Source organism: Tauraco erythrolophus, chromosome 6 (genome assembly GCF_009769465.1).
Source record: "Tauraco erythrolophus isolate bTauEry1 chromosome 6, bTauEry1.pri, whole genome shotgun sequence".
NCBI lineage: Eukaryota > Metazoa > Chordata > Aves > Musophagiformes > Musophagidae > Tauraco > Tauraco erythrolophus.
This window is the reverse complement of record NC_141470.1, coordinates 5,468,003-5,484,171: the sequence shown is the minus strand read 5'-3', so window position 1 is coordinate 5,484,171 and position 16,169 is coordinate 5,468,003. Positions and strand designations below refer to the sequence as shown.

General features: G+C 51.4%; 2 protein-coding genes across 10 annotated transcripts; both read right to left on the bottom strand.

Moving 5' to 3' along the window:
• PSMC3 (proteasome 26S subunit, ATPase 3) lies at window positions 1-5,526 on the bottom strand. 2 transcript variants are annotated; one of them, XM_086612684.1, is made up of 12 exons: window positions 5,480-5,526; window positions 5,308-5,388; window positions 3,682-3,807; window positions 2,871-2,975; window positions 2,714-2,776; window positions 2,123-2,260; window positions 1,848-1,991; window positions 1,484-1,632; window positions 916-1,012; window positions 622-767; window positions 368-449; window positions 1-243 (listed from the first exon to the last, which is right to left on the bottom strand). In XM_086612684.1, exons 1-12 carry the CDS (start codon window positions 5,504-5,506, stop codon window positions 133-135), a joined length of 1,269 nt encoding a protein of 422 aa, XP_086468810.1. In that variant the 5' UTR covers window positions 5,507-5,526; the 3' UTR covers window positions 1-132. The 2 variants fall into 2 exon arrangements, with proteins under 2 accessions (XP_086468810.1, XP_086468811.1); XM_086612685.1 differs by lacking the exon at window positions 5,308-5,388.
• Window positions 5,527-6,100: 574 nt separating this feature from the next.
• Window positions 6,101-15,904, bottom strand: RAPSN (receptor associated protein of the synapse). Of its 8 annotated transcripts, XM_086612665.1 has the most exons (8): window positions 15,590-15,904; window positions 12,699-13,037; window positions 11,406-11,564; window positions 10,598-10,696; window positions 10,381-10,503; window positions 7,660-7,713; window positions 6,844-7,043; window positions 6,101-6,173 (listed from the first exon to the last, which is right to left on the bottom strand). In XM_086612665.1, the coding sequence occupies exons 1-8, from the start codon at window positions 15,803-15,805 to the stop codon at window positions 6,101-6,103; spliced, it is 1,263 nt and encodes a 420-aa protein (XP_086468791.1). In that variant the 5' UTR covers window positions 15,806-15,904. The 8 variants fall into 8 exon arrangements, with proteins under 8 accessions (XP_086468791.1, XP_086468792.1, XP_086468794.1 ...); XM_086612666.1 differs by lacking the exon at window positions 7,660-7,713 and having other exon boundaries at window positions 15,590-15,781; XM_086612668.1 differs by lacking the exon at window positions 10,381-10,503 and having other exon boundaries at window positions 15,590-15,781.
• Between the last annotated feature and the right edge of the window lie 265 nt (window positions 15,905-16,169).

The window sequence follows — 16,169 nt, the reverse complement described above, 5'->3', positions numbered from 1 at the left end:
GCAACAGCCCCAACCCAGCACTGATTTGGTTTTAGAGGGAAAAAAACGCTTTATTTTTTCCAGGCAGAACGTCAGTGGTACAGTCCAGTCTGGCCCTGTCCTCTGCCGTGGCCACGACCTTGACCGAGCAGCTCAGGCATAGTACTGCAGATTGGCTTTTTTCTTTGCTTGGACCTCCAAGATCCCTTCCATGTAGTCCTCGTGGGTGAGCTCCGTAGCTCCGCGGCGAAGAGCGATCATCCCCTGCCCAACGAGACAGCAGTTAGGGAGGGCACATGTGTGCCCATCACATCAGCCCAGAGGAACTCCTCCACGCCGGCTTCCACACCGCTCCCACCAGCGCTGGCGGCTGCGGAGCAGCACTTACCGCTTCAACGCACACAGCCTTGCACTGGGCCCCATTGAAGTCGTCTGTGCAGCGAGCCAGCTCCTCGTAGTTCACATCAGGGCTGAGAGGGGGGGAAAAAAGAACTCTGAGAACATGGACCAGCTAGAAAAAACAAGGTCTGGAGCTTCCTTAAAACCCAGCTGAGCTCTCAGCAAAAGAGAGCCTACCATGCCACAGCCCTGAGTGCCAGCGTGAGTGACAAACAGCCCCAGAAAGTCACGCCTCTTCCATACCTGACGTTCATTTTGCGTGAATGGATCTGCATAATTCTGGCTCTGGCCTCCTCGTTCGGCATCGGGAACTCAATCTTGCGATCTAATCGGCCAGAGCGGAGCAGAGCTGGGTCCAAGATATCAACCCGGTTGGTTGCAGCAATCACCTACGTAGAAGGAGGGTCATCAGTCTCAGGTATCTGGAGGACAGGCCTCTCCTCCCCAAGGACCCACCAAGTTTCTTCCCTGGACATTGTTTTCCATCCCCTGCTAAAGCACCCTGGCCCTCAGCAGCGCTCTCTGCTAGCTCCCAACCTTGACTTGTGTGTTGGGCTGGAAACCGTCAAGTTGATTGAGCAGCTCCAGCATGGTCCTCTGCACCTCCCGATCACCAGCCTTCTCACTGTCAAACCTGAGGAAGAGACAAGGGCAGAGTGTGCCTGACCACCCTGCCTCCATGATTTTAATCACATAAAAAACCAGAATGACTGCAGTGCGCACTCCTTGGCCAAGGTCTTCCCAGTTCCCCCTTGAAACTACAGGAAGCCCTACCTCGATGAGGACTGCAACTAGAATGACCGTCAGCAGCAGCCAAGTCTAATTTATTATGTCCCTAAAGCTGAATGGGGCTCATATTGTCCAGGCCCAAGTAGTAAATGAGGGTGAACATCACCACATGCCCGATACAGTTACCGGAACAGAGTTTTGCAGAGCAGGAGCCCATCAGATGGATCTTGAGCCTCATGTGCTTCACTCAAGAGCCCAAGGCTTGTGGCAACTGCTGCCTGTGATTTGCTTTACACTCTGTTTCTGAACCTCACCCAGCCAGGCAGAGGGGGCTTCCAGGCAGCTGCCAGGCTCTGCGGCATGGCCTACACCTCACCTTTTGGTGCCAATGGCATCCAGTTCGTCAATGAAGATGATGGAGGGAGCTTTTTCCTTGGCCAGAGCGAAAGCATCTCGTACCAGCTTAGCTCCATCGCCAATGAACATCTGCACGAGCTGTGGACCTGCGAGCTTCAGGAACGTAGCCTGGGAAGGGAAAGAGAATCCCGTGCCTCGTTTCTCAACGGGATCAGGACTGAGCGCTACAAGAAGCCCTTAATTAAACCAGCAAGCAAGCACACAAGGAAACCCCACCCCTGTAACACCAGTTTGTACCGATGAGTCCTCTCTCCACAGAGGGCCTCTTACTCTTCTTCAACTACTGCTCCACAGCAGCACACGCTTTCCAAGGTCCTTTTTACCTTGGTCTGGGCAGCACACGCTCGAGCTAAAAGCGTCTTCCCTGTGCCGGGAGGCCCGTACATAAGGACTCCTTTGGGCGGCTGTATTCCCAAGTTCTCAAACTTCTCCTTGTGATTCATCGGCAGGACAATGGCCTCCACCAGCTGCAGTGAAAGAAAAATATTAACACCTAAAGCTGTTCCCCCCACACACACCCAGGCTGCCTGCTGCCAGCTGACGTTCTGAGCTGATGCTCAGTCCTCAGTCAGCCCAGAAACGGAACGCGGAGTGTCACCTCTTGGATTTGTTTATCCAGCCCCCCGATGTCGCTGTACTGCTCTGTGGGTCTCTCATCCACCTCCATGGCTTTCACTCGTGAATCGTATTCGGTAGGCAGAGTCTCCAGGATCAAGTAGGAGTCTTTGTTCACTCCCTGTAAACACAAGTCCTTTGCTCCTGACAGGCCCCTCAGACAGCAATTAGTAAACACACAATCAGAGATGATTCCCCAGACCTCCAGGACCCTGGAATAACCAGCTCTGGCAATGGCACTTCTAAGGTCACCACAGCTTGGCACAGCGGGCAACGCCACAGCTAACCCAGCACGTTTTTGAAAGGGGCCCAATTTACTTACAGTACAAAAACCTGGGTTTAGAAAGCTTGCTAAATGATATCTAAATTTCCAGCACCTGATTGTACGTGTGAAGACACCTCCCCAACTTCTTTTCTATACTACAAATATGACTGAACTTGTAATATCTTTTTATTAAAATTCTAGTAAATGGTCTTGGAAAAATCTGGACAGATTTGTCTCCTTTCTAAAAGGCAAGACACACGCCACTTCCTGGCCAACATCATACCTAACAGTCACAACAGCATCACTCACCACTAGGTCTCCAGGCTTCAACTTCTCAGCATCAACCAACCCAATAACAGGCAGGAAGTACGTCTGTAGGAAAGGAGTCCCAGTAAGCAAGAGCAGCCATACCAAGGTCGGGTGCTTCTCAGCACTCCTCACACCCTGCTGGGCACACGGGTCTTACCTGGCGTGTGGAGGTCTTGATCACAGCACACTTGCCCTTTCTCTGGGAATCCAGGTCAATGTTTGCTCCATCCTCCTCCTGGTCATTGGGGTCAACATCCAGCAGCTGAAAACCAGAGCGAGAGGTTTCGTGACAACATGACCAGGCTAGAAGCATGACCGCAGGGTCGATGCTTCTAAATTACATGCAGTAGGAGAAATAAAACTTCCTGTCTTCCATCAGCAGCAGAATCCTGAAAGCATTAAAGCCCTCCTGTAAGAATCCATTTCTTCCTTTCCTCATGAAGCAGCACACAGAGAAGCTACAAAATCCAGAACAAGGCCGTAGCAAGTGACACTGATTTCTCCTCCTGTTGCAGCCGTTCACATTAAGCCTTAAGTTCATCAAGTTCTGAAACACTCGTACAAAACAACCCCCTTTTTGAGAAACAGAAAACCGCCAGCATTTTCCAGCAGATGAGCAAAATTACTGGGTTACAAAAAGAACGCGAGGCAGTACCAGAGCCACCGCTCTTCATTCGCTGCCTGCCGGGTTTCAGAAAGCACGTGCCACGTTTCACGGGCCCGAGTCCACGCCACGCGAGGCTGTGCCACCCTCTGCCGGCCATGTGGCCAACACCTGAGCAACCATCCAGACAAGGAGTGGGCAAGTGATGCACGCTTCCAGGTCACAAACAAAACCAACAGAAAGACCTGGAAGTCCTGGCTCCAGGAGCATCAGAACTTTGAGAACATGCCATGTTCAAACTTTTGATGAGCTCCCCTGCCCTTCTCCCTCCTGATGTACATCAGGAAGAATGCGCCACTCTCACCTCAATGACGTTAGAGACCAGGTACGGCAGCGTTTTGTTCACTTTGATCTTCTCGCTGTTCTCTTTGATCTTGTCTTTCATGGCCTGAAGCTCATGGGTCACTCTCAGGACTTCACTCTTCATGATCTGGAATCAAGACATGGAAGAGAGAGGGAGGAAGAGCATCAGAAGACTAAGGCAAGATAAAATACAGACGTTATTCTAAAATTAAAACAGTTACAAAACCCAGAAGTCTGAGGAAACAGTGAGTATAAAGGGAAACATAATACAAAAAGTGGCAAAGTCAGGAAATTAGCACCAAAAAATTGGTTAGCCCAGTCCATTCTGGTCCCCAACTAATCAATATCCCCAAATAATTTCTTCCCAGTGTCACTAGATAACCGTAGACTGATCAATGCACCAGCTCACAGGGTTGCGGTACGACGTAGGTAAGGACATGACCTAGCTAAGAAAGCTGTGGTTTTCCATTCTGGTATCCATGGATGCACCAGTAACTGGACACACACACGTGTGCACATCTACATGCATTTGCGTACACACATCCGTGTTAAAGCTGCGCTTTGCTGGGTTTGGAGAAGAACTGTGTGCTGGAACACTGGAGTGATGAAACGCAACAGCGTCAGAACAAACAGCCAGAAAGACCTGGAAGAATCACAGCACAGAACCAAGGTAAACTGGAAGCAGGAACAGGGAACGGCAGAAATGAGACTTCTCTAAAAAACTTAAAAAACTCTAAAATCTTCTGAAAACCCTCGATGCCTAAGCACAATACTGTGCTGCAACACCTACGTATTCACAGGACAGGACTAGTGCTGGAGCCAATACAGAATCTGTTACGTTAAAATGCAAAAAATTCAGGAATTTGATTTAATAAACAGCCTAGGAAACATTCAAGAGTGCCAGTAAGCATTTCTGCTGCCTCAACTACGATGCCCTTAATATAGAGAAACTTGCTGCTACTCCTTCCTGTATTCTGCAATTTAAAAATAAGAAACACGTTTGTCTTTGCTGACTTCAAATAATAAGAAAGTACGTTAATAAGTCGGAATTACTCGTGGAGCCTGCAGCACATGGCGGGCAGATGGGACAACAGGTGAAACAAGCGCGGTTCGGGCTGTGCGTAAACCAGATCTTCACCCTCGTGAGCACAGTCGCAGGGCGCCCGGACTGGTGCAATCCCAGTCCTTGCAGCTGTCGAGATCCCACCGGACAGAGCCCTGGGTTACGGCTGACCGTGCCGGCAGCAGGAGGGCTGTCTGGAGATCCCTGCAGTCCCTTCCAACCCGAACTGCTCCATGATCCCACCTCCCCCAGGCCACGGAACCGGCTTCCCCCTTTCCCATGCCTGCGGGAGCGGGAGGACTCGCGTGCCTTTAGCTGACAACCGTGCGCTGAGCTTCCCCGGCTCACAGCTCCCGCCCTCACCATTCCCGCCCCGCGCCCGCGGGCTGCTGTCCCTCCGCCTCCCGAATCTCCAGCCAGCTACCCGCATCCTATTTCTCACCGCCCCCGTCGCTGCCGCCATGACTCTGCGCGGCCCGTCCGCTCCGCGCACCGGCAGCGCCGCGGCCACACGGCCCGGCCCCGCTCCGCTCCCCGGCCCCGCTGCCCGCCCTTGGCCGCTACCTTAATTTCGCTGTCGAGGAGGCGCGTCCGCTGCACGATCTCCTCCGTGGACATCTTCAGCACCTCCTCGCCGACCCCATCCTGCGGGGGCACAGCGGCAGCGTCACCCCCGGCCCCGGCCTGCTGCCCCCCGCCCCGCCGCCGCCGCCGCACCCCCGGCCCCGGCCCTCACCTCCGACTCATCCCACACCGACGCCATCTTTCGCCCAGTCAGCGCGCCCGCGCACAGCGCGGCGGGTTCCCGGCGGCAGATTCCGCGCTGCTCGGCCCGGCAGCGGGCGGGAGAAGGGGGGGGGCCGCGGGGCGGGCGGGCGGCTCGGAGGTCCCGCGGCGCCTCTTATTCCTCGGTGCCCGGCCGGGTTCCCCCCGCCCCCGCCGCCCGGACAGCGGCCCGACCGATCTGCCGAATCTGCCGGCGCGGACGCTGAGGGGGACAGCCGCCGCGCGCGTCACGTGACGGGGGAGAGCCGCCGCGCGGGTCACGTGAGGGGGAAGAGTCGGCGCGCGTCACGTGAGGGGGGACAAGAGCCGCCGCGCGGGTCACGTGGCAGCGGCCAACTGCGCGGAGCGGCGGCGCCGCCATGTCGGTGCGGGGCAGGGGCGGGCGCAGCCGGTAGCGGAGGCGACACCGTTTATTACCGTCAATCCCCGTACAGAGAAGCGAGGCGGGAGGGCAGCGAGCGGGGCCGGGCCCCCGCCGGGCGTGGGGGGAAACACCGAGGACGCCCCCGCCGCCAGCCCGGCCCCCGGGGCGCGGCCGTCAGTCCCGGCGGCGCGGGGAGCCCGCGGGCGGTCAGACGTAGCCGGGCTTCACCGCCAAGCGGCGGCAGTTGGGGCAGCCGCGGGTCCCGTCGGTCTGGAGGCACCTGCAAAGGGAGGAGCGAGTGTCGGGGCACGGGCGGCTCCGCTGTTCCAGCCGGTAACGGGAACACGGGGAAAAAATTCCCTCCCGGCGCGGGCAGAGCTCTGAGCCCCGCGCGGACGCTGCTGGAGACAAAGCCCCGGGGCGCAGCGGGCACCGCGCGCTGCCCAGGAGCGTCATCCTAGTGCTGGCGTCGTTTTGAGGCAGAGTTGTTAAATTCTGAGTTTTCAGAACGGAGGCTCGTGTTAACACTCGTGTTCCTTCCGAAAACAAAAGCACAGCCCGCTTCTTTCCTGGCAGTGGCACCGTGCCACACTGAACACCTTCCCCACCTCTGCCTCTCCAGACAAGGGAGAAAGGGGCGGTTCGGGGGAAAATCCCAAAGAACTGCTTCCCCAAGAGGAATTAAATAGGGATCTGTGAACTGGGCCAAGCACCTACAAGGTGAGGTCAGTGGTGAACGATCATTTAGAGGCCAGAAGTGGGAATGAGATGGATGTCACGGCTCAGTCTCACCCTTCAAGGCCATGGCATCCCTGGCACTGCAATGGGATCCTGCGGGGCACGGGCACGCAGGACAAAGCCCTGGGGAACAGCATGCACAGGGCTGTCCTACTCTGGGCACCAACACACGAATGGCACGACAAGGCTCTTTGGTACTTCCAGCTCATTACTTTAAGTGGAAGAAGTGGGAGCAAGGCAGCGCCTGGAGCTGGTTGTTCTTCTCCCCAATGGACTCTCCGCACATGCCACAGTACAGCTCCATCTCCTCCACGCACTCGTGGAACTTCACCACGTGGTCACGCAATTCTCGCTGCTGCCCCTTTGTGCGGTAGATCCTTTCGCACAGGCAGTGGAGCTTCAGCAGGCCCAGCTGCACACGAAGGGCAGAAACATAAGAAAAGTGAAGACAGACCAGTATCAGGAGGAGCGGAAACCACCACAGCCCCATCAGCCCACCAGAAGAACATCAGCACAGACAGCTGCCCCAGGGACAGGATCAGTCGTAAGGACAGTTGGTCTCTCAGCACTTCCTGCCAGTAACTTTACTTCTCTGTGCCACAAAAGGGGACACCAGGTTGGAGGCGCCCTGCAGCCCTGTCATCAAGATGGTTTTCCTGAGCTGTCCATTGCATTTCACTTCCCTTTGCCTCCAGCCAGCACTCAGCTCAGCTGCTGCTCAGGGCCATAGTATTTTTCAAGAGGAGACTCCCTAATCCTCTAGCTCTCCACCTGTTTCAAACCCCAAGTTTTTACTGCTCCCATTCCCTTTGTTTATTCCACTCTTCCCTCACTTTTCAGACTTGCACACTGATGGTCTGTGCAACTGCCCACAGCTGCACACTTCACAACAAAGCCAGTCCAGCATCCACTGGTTAATGTGGACACGTTAACACGCAGTAACAAGTCTGGACACTTGAACGCTTGGCTGCTTCAGCTGCCTGACAGAAGACTATGGACAGTGCTGAGGAGAAGCTGTAGGATCCTACCTTGTTCCCTAGTCCCTCTGCCAGCTCCTGTGCCTTCTCAATGCTTTCCAGAGCCTGTGAATGGAGAGCATGCATCATCAGTTCCCAGACTGATCCATCAAACCCAGACTTGTACGAATGCCCGTGGGAATCATTAAAAGAAAGAGGGAAAGAGGTATAGAGTAGAATTTGGATAAACAAGCATCCCTGCAACTCTGGAGATGCAAGGTAGGTGTCTGGCAGATTTCCCTCCCCTCCCAAAAGTTCATCTGTATGAACAGCTTGGTTTCTGAAAGGCCACAAATAATCCAAGAGCTACGTTTCTGTTCCAGCCACGCCATGCCAAGTAGGGGTACCATGCTGGCAGCGGCTGATGTTTCCAAGCAGAGAGAATCCAGACTCAGTTAAACTCAGTCACATATGGCCATCGGGGTTGAGAGGAACCACAAGCAAAGCAAACCTTTCCCCCATCCTACCCTACAAGCTCAATGATCGTTGGGCAACTCCAATTTCACTTGTACAAGAGAGGAGGAAAGGGACCAGCACTACCAACGCACCGCCTTCTTCCATTTTTCCCTGCTGCTCATATATCCACTTTATCCTACTTACACACGGTGTGATGTAGGAGTGTTCTGCTCTCTGTCGTCTTCAATGCGAAGGAAAGCATTCAGCATAGCAGCTGTTGCACCAAATGAGTCCCTACTTCACCCTAAATGCCACAGTTTCTCACTGTTCTCATAATCAGTCTCTGTTCTCCACAACTATCAAGATCTGCTTCAGATTTATAGAATGGTTAGGGTTGGAAGGGACCTCAAAGATCATCTAGTTAAGGGGAAGAAGAGGGCTCCCTTGTGAGGCAGGTTTTTTTAGGAGAAACATTACACAATTTCTACCCTATAAGTGGGCATTACTGCTATTCTAGGAGAAGGAGAATCTCCTATTCCAGATGAGATGAAAGGATGGATTTTGAATGTAGACCTGTGGTGACAGCAACAGCCCAGGAGAAGGAACTCGAAGAGGGAAGCAGGAACTGAAGGCTGGCAGGTAGAACACAAGCGAGAGCTGTGCCTCGGAGGAGTGGCTGTGTTCTGGCAAACCCTGAAATTAATGACCAGGACTAAGAACCAAAGTGAAGCGTGTGGGGTAGGGGAAGAAATGCCAGGAAGTCCAGGGGACAGTTTGTCTTCCATAGTCCTGAGACTGCACAAGAGTTTGGGCAAGCAGGCTGTGACGGCAGCCCAGGGGGATCTGCAGTAGCACTGACTACATGCAAATGAAAGGAAACGGACCAACTGGCCAAGGAGACTGGAAAGATGGGGGAAGCTAGGACAAGGACAGGGAATCTGCAAGTGGAAAGTTAGCAAACTGCCTTATTGGGGTGAGTAGCATGAGAAGTGGAAACTGGGACTGGTACGTTGAGGAACAGGCTTGGGTGAGTCTTCAGGGCCGTGACATTTGAGGAGGTCACATCTGGGGCAGTGAGCCTTAGGTCCCTGAGCACCAGGGCAGACTTCCCTCGAATGGCTGGAACAGCACACAAGATTCATCCATTCCTTCCCTTCTTTTGTGGGTTTTGGTGAGATGAGGACTCTGTGCAAGGCCCTCACGGGCGACAACTGCTTGCGGTGCCAGAGAGTGGCAATGGCTGGAGGAGGGGTCAGTGGATGCAGGGGTTTGAGGAGTGCTCCGAATATTCTCTTCTGTGGAAGCCTACCTGCTGTGTCCTGTCCTGTCCTGAATACGAGATATGAGTCTGGGAAGGGATTACACTCAGTAAAGTTCTTAAGCCCACGGTTTCTTCTTGCATTGCAAACATCATGTTTACTTACTGAGACTGCAAGGTGTATCTCACCCAAGTGGTTCCCTGCTGTGGGCAACCCAGATGCTGGCAGCACCTTGGACTTGTCCTTTCTGACAGACACATATTTGATTTCCTAATATCTGGGTTGCTTCATTTGAGCTAAAATTCTTTGTGTCTCATGAAAACGATACGAGTGAATCTTCATCACATCTACAACTCAAACCAGCATCCTGGTGTGGCACTGTGCAGGCATTCCGGATCGTTCAGCACTGGTTCAAGGCTGACCTTTGAGCAGTTCATTCCGTAGCCATGCCACGTTCCTGCGCTGCAGTCTGCTGCAGCTAGTGCGATCTGGATTTCAACACACATCACCTGCCTAAGGGTTTTCAAAAGAACCAACGTCACCCCCTGGTACTGTATTGATCAGTTGTCTGTTCCCAAGTGATTTTCTGCTCTCATTTCTCTTGTTTCACATCACAGTTTATAAACTTTCAAAGTTTTTTCTAGGAATTTGATGCCACACTTGCCTGCAAAGCACACAGTGGAGCTGTAGAGCTGTCTAAACATCATCACTATCACAACAACGACCTTAGTCATACAGCTACAAAGCAGGCAGTGGGATCTATTTCAGAGCATAAGCGTAAGCTGATTGCCTACAACGGCAGGAGAAGGCTCCCTTCCCTCAGTGTGGTCATCAGGACCGACTAATGAGACAATTCTGTAAGTCAGTCTGACTCAGAACGGGTGTTCAGACTGTAACAGATTCCCAGGACCCCGGGAGGGACCATTCGGAGAAATGGAACTGTACAAGAAACAGACTCTGTGGGCAGAACCAAGGGGTACAGGTCCCTACTGCACTTTGATGGGCACACGGTTCAGAAAAAGACACTATGCTCTCATGTTGTCTAACGCACTTCTGTAGAAACAAGCTTGTAACTGACCTTATCCAGCTCCTTCTGGATCATCCAGCACTTAGTCACTCCCAGCAGCACCTGGACCAGGCCCAGGCGGTTCCCAATCTCCGTCATGATGCTCATGGAGGAATCATACCGAGGAAAGGCTGTCTGCAGAAGCAGGGAGGAGAACACATGTTTTGCTGTGGCCTGCTTTTCACACCCTCTTCCTATCCCCTCTGTCCTTCCTGACAGGAAGCTGTACCTGCACGTCTTTGCGACTGCGATGGATGTCTGCAAAGCACAGCAGACACAGCGCTTGCAGGGGCCGGTCACCGTGCTGCAGGGCGATCTTCATGGACTCCTGAAAGAAATTGTCTTTGGTCGGTAAAAGAGCTTGTTCCAGGTTCAAAACAGCACTCCAGACACCGAAAGGTCAGCTCCAAAGAAACAGCACAGTGTTTTTTAAGGCAAGTAAAGACTTGTTCTCATGTTCCCCATCAAGGGCCATTCATAGACCCAAACTTTTGAGGCCCCCTGAGCTACTGAAACCACAGAATCTCAGAATGTCAGGGATTGGAAGGGACCTCAAAGGATCATCTAGTCCAATCCCCCTGCCGGAGCAGGACCACCTAGATCAGATCACACAAGAACACGTCCAGGCGGGTTTTGAACATCTCCAGAGAAGGAGACTCCACAACCTCTCTGGGCAGCCTGTTCCAGTGTTCTGTTACCCTTACTGGGAAGAAGTTCTTCCTCATGTTTAAGTGGAACCTCCTATTCCAGCTTATATCCATTTCCCCTTGTCCTACCATTGGATGCCACTGAGAAGAGCCTGGCTCCATCCTCATGACAGTCACCCTTTCCATATTTATAAACATTAATGAGGTCCCCCCTCTGTCTCCTCTTCTCCAAGCTAAAGAGACCCAGCTCCCACAGTTCTGAGACTGGGAGGCAGCAGGAATATCTAGAGTCACGAGCGAACGCCACGGGATCCCTCTTCCTCCCAGCTTTGTGGGCAAGATCCCCTTGCAGAGACCCCTGACAGCTCTGCACCCGCCTGCACCCTGTACCTCACAGCAGTCCATGGCATCTGCCAAGCGCCCCAGCTTCCGGTAGGCTACTGCCATGTGGTACTGGCTCATGGCACGGTACTTCAGGCTCCAGCCCTTGCCATAGTCATTCACCAGCTCAGCTGCTTTACATGGGAAGAACAAGGCTTTCTCGTAGTCCTGTAAGGCAGAGAAGCAGACAGCCAGCAGTTACAGCAAAAATAAAGCAAAAAGCAAAAAAAATAAAACCCAACTCAACCATTTTTTAATTTTCTAACACTGCAACAGCTAGCAGATTTTTGTACAGCAAATGAATTTTATACAGTATGCTACCACCTTTACTCTGCAGGAACTGTTTACCCTCTTCTGTAACCAAAGGCTGAGAACTTCCTCTGCTCTTACATCACCCCTGCTTTCAACATCTACACGGAGCCCTATGTTCTTCATATAGTGAGTCAGGATCTCCAAGAGGCTGGTTGTCCATCGTTGCAGGAAATGGGAAGAAAAAAATCATGGCCTCACCAAATCCACAGTAAGTAAGAAGACAACATATTTTCATTTTAAAGCATATTTTGCATTAAAGGCATTTAGAAAGAAATCTTATTTTACAATAAATATGTAAAACTATTATCTATGAATCTAAACCCATTCACGAGTAAGTTACATGAGACTGCAGAAAGGAAAAAGTCCTCATGTTCTTTAATTCTCCAAGATGCATGAAGGAAATCACAGGTTTTAAAATCTTGCTTTCTCCTGTCTTATTTCACTCCTTAAAAGTTTCCAGTACAATGTTCTTTTCTTAGTTTTGGTATTATGAGGGAGTTTTCAACACTTCAGTTGGTGAGTCTCCCGCTAGTGACAAAAACCAAGACTTTGTAAGAAAAAACTATTTGTTGCTGTTTGTAACAGAAGCTGGAACTGGCAGATCTCCCCCCTCCTCAGTCCCTGCCTGTCTGTGCTCATATAAATAGCTATTTGCCGGAGAGGGTGGTTGGAGTAGAGAATGCCCAAGTTCTGGCTGCGAGCCCTGCGTGCAGCAGCACCTCCTGTGAGGGGATCTTCTTTGAAGCAAAGTTTGATCTTTTCAACACGCAGGAATACTCACGGCTGCTTCTGCTACGCTCCATCCCCGTTACACTAATGCTCCCACCCTTACTGTGAACGAGAGCCCCTGATGGTTTTAGAGAGGAGATTTGAGCTTATAACGCGCTCTCAGTGCCTCGCTTTCTGCAGCAAAGTGATAAAAGCTGCAATTCACACCCCTTCCAATCCTTTCCTGCATCCACAAGACGACAATCACTCCGGTTACCGCACCTTTATCTGGGCGTAGAAGTTCCCGAGGCTGCAGCAGACTCGACACTCCAGCATCTTGTCGTCGTTGTTGTGTGCGTAGCGTAAAGCTTTCTCGAAGCACTCCAAAGCCTTCTGGAACGTGCTGAGGCCCAGGAAGGCATTGCCCATGCTGAGGCTCACCTGGCCGTTCAGCTGCAGGCTCACGGCGGTGCCCTGCATGTTCAGGCACGTCTTGCAGTAAGAGATTGTCTTCTGGAATTCACAGAGTTTCTCGTTGCTGCGAGCCAGGTTTAGGTAGCTCTCCGTAAGGAAATCCGGGTCTTCCAGCTCCCGCGCTGTGTCGATCTGGACCACTGCGAACTTGAAGTAGAAAAGACAGTGGTTGTAAAACGGTGCAGTTTATTTAAATGGGGATTTATTTAATGGGCAGTTTATTAATGGGGATTAGGGATGGTTGGACTCGATGATCTCTAAGGTCTTTTCCAACCTAGAAATCTATGAATCTATGAAATACAGCTCGGGCACCCACAGAGCAGCACCCTGTGCTGAAGAAGTGGTTCATCTCTGACCAGGGCAGAGGAGCCCAGCAGCACGGACTGGGAAGCACCTTCGACACCGAGCGGTCACCCAGTGGTTGGCAAGGTCTATAAGCAGTCTGGAGAAACCTCTCCCTCTGTCCACATGGTCTCTGGGCAAGGACAACGAACCAGGCTGGCAGTTAGCAGGGAAAAAAGCTGTTAAGTGGCCCTAAAGAGAAGCAGGTGAAGCAGGAAACATCTGACACAATGCAGCTCAGTTTTCTTTCGCTCAGTTTAATTTATTTCACTTTCTTTGGAATTCTTAAGATATTCAAGTACTCCATTAATAAAAGAAAGCAAGCAAGCTACTTCTTCCATCGATTTTATACTAACAAATTGCAATCTTGGCAGTTTTTGTTCTATAACCTCCAGGATTCATTGCATACAGTTCTCTTAAATGATTTGAAGTCTTTTCCTTTAGACTGCAAACTTATCAGCGGGGATTCCCTTCTGTGTTTTGTGGTAAATAATTATTTAGCAATTTTCTCAGAATGTGTTTTCATTAGAGATTAGCAGTTAGGTTTATGCGTAACAATTCCCAAGGGCGCCAATTGCTTCCTTTTTGTCTAATGACAACACATAATAATCCAAGCTGCTAGAACATTTTACATTCTCCACAAAATAAATAAAAACACCCAGAAATCACCTGTGTTTGGGTACATACGTTCCCAGTTTCCTTAGCACTTCAGGAAGGCTGCTGTGTGGACCCAGTAACGTGCAGTAGCTCATACTTCCCCGCGTTCCCTTACCTTTATACAAAGTTCTTCATTATTTCCCGATTGCCACAGCCTCTTTCCTTGGCGTGAAGAAATTTTTCTCTCCAAAAGAGGTTGAGCATCACAACCCTTCTTAAACCACAGTTAATGTCATGCCTTTCATGCTGACCCCTTTTCTCCTGTTATTTCCTCCCTCAAGGGTTTAGTGCTAAAGTTCTCCTTCCTCTGGCTTTGATCACTTGCAGTCTAAAGCCTTATTTTTCCTTCCTAATACTGGGAAGAACTAAAATTCACCTACTCTGATCACACTTTCTGTTCTCTCCTCAGGTAACGAATGAAGGTTCGGGTGCAAGGAGCCCAGTCCTTTGCCTGTTTCTTGTTTTCCCCTGGAGCCTTCAGCATTTCCTTCCAGTAGCTGCATCTTACCTTTTTTGCTTCTCTCTTCCCTAATTAAAGTTTCTGTCACCGCTAATTCCACATTATTTATCAGAATTGTTTTTCTTGACATGTTTTTTGAGTGCAATAATACCCCTCTTTTCTTCTTCATCCGAAACACTCGGTTTGAGGCCAGGCCTCTGACGTGTGCGGGGGTCTGCCAGCAAGATGTGCCCCCCCGGCCCCCCACCCTTCGAAATGGAGCTACCGAAAACTTTTCAGTGAGATGTGGACACCTTGTGCTAAACGCTGAATGACTACCAGTCCAGTAAGAGGCAACCAAAACCATCGGGACAAGAACATCGAGGCCTTTTAGCAAGACCCCACTTGAGGCTAGGATAGCTTCTTGAGACTATTACAACATCCTTTTGCCTTGGCTCCCAGCTTCCTGAGTCGCCCTCCCAAACACCGCCTGCTGCTCTCTGTATGCATCCTGTTCCTTCTCAGATCCACACGTCAGCTTCTTTTTGTTCACTTAATCCAAGGCATTTATCCTCATGCTCTTGAAATGTCACTTCAGCTTCTTTTTATTACTCTTCCACCAAGCCCACATCCCTCTTTCTTCTGTGCTGTCCTGACAACTGAGAGCCCCTCTCTGACCTCAACGGTCAGATGCCTCCTGGAGTGTCTCTCGACCCCTCTGCCAAAAAAGCATCCTCTTCCCCTCTTTTCCCTCTTAATCAGCCCCCTTAGAAACAAGCAATTGTAATAAAAACCAATGTAAGATCTATATTAGATATCAAACAGCAGTCAAACAAGATAACAGACACATCTCTACAAGGCTGCTGCTTATTCTTCGGAATCCATTTGGAGATCTCTTTTTACACGGACATACACAGTGTAAACAGCTTCAAGGGGAGCAAAAGCCCTGTTTTCCTACCTTTTCCTGAAGCCTCATAACGTGGCGTGTGTGTATGTGGGGAAGAAATCAGGAAAAGTCCTTGTAATTAACAGAACCTCAATGACCTGGGAATCCTGAGGGACCAGACCCAATGAGAAGTAGCGTTCTGTGTATCTCATGGGCTGGAGCTATGGGGCAACACAGTGATTACACAATCTGCACTCAACAGCTGGTGCGTTCTCTTACACACAAAATAAACCCCCAAATTCCCATTCTGATCTCCAGCCACTCTCCGTAGCGAGTGCGACACAGCGGCATGCATTCACCTCCAGTTCACCTTACCTTCAGCATCTCTTTGTACCTGCCCATCTCTGCGTGAGCAGTGATGAGGCAACCCAAAACCCGAAACCTGCCAGCAGGATCCGCGGACTTCTCCAAAACCCTCATCCAGACTTGCAGGGCCTTTTCGGTCTGATTAGACTGGTACAGATGGAGTCCTTTCTCTATCTGTTGCTTTGTCTGGTCCTGCCCCATCTCCCAGGCATTAAAAAGCCTCATGCACTAGCCTCTAAGGACAGCAAAAAGGAAGCACACAGAAGAGAACACGACACACAACGCCCCAACAGAGGAGGGCTGTGTGCTCAGGAGGCTCGGAGCCACAAAAGCCCAGCCATGCCGGGGGGCTGGAGCTGGGGGAGGCAATGGCAAGAAGGGGTTGCTCAGCACTGAAGGTAGAATCCCAAATCCACCAGGCAAACGTCTCGCTGGCTACGACTCCGTCAGCGCGTTCGCCTGTCCGCTCCCATAAACAAAGAGGAAAAGCACGACAGGGAGAGAAAGAAAAATCTCAGGAGTGAAACTCAATCCGAGCAGCCAGTGCTGGTCTCCCCCCCATTGGCTACAGCTGCGCCCGCCACTCCGG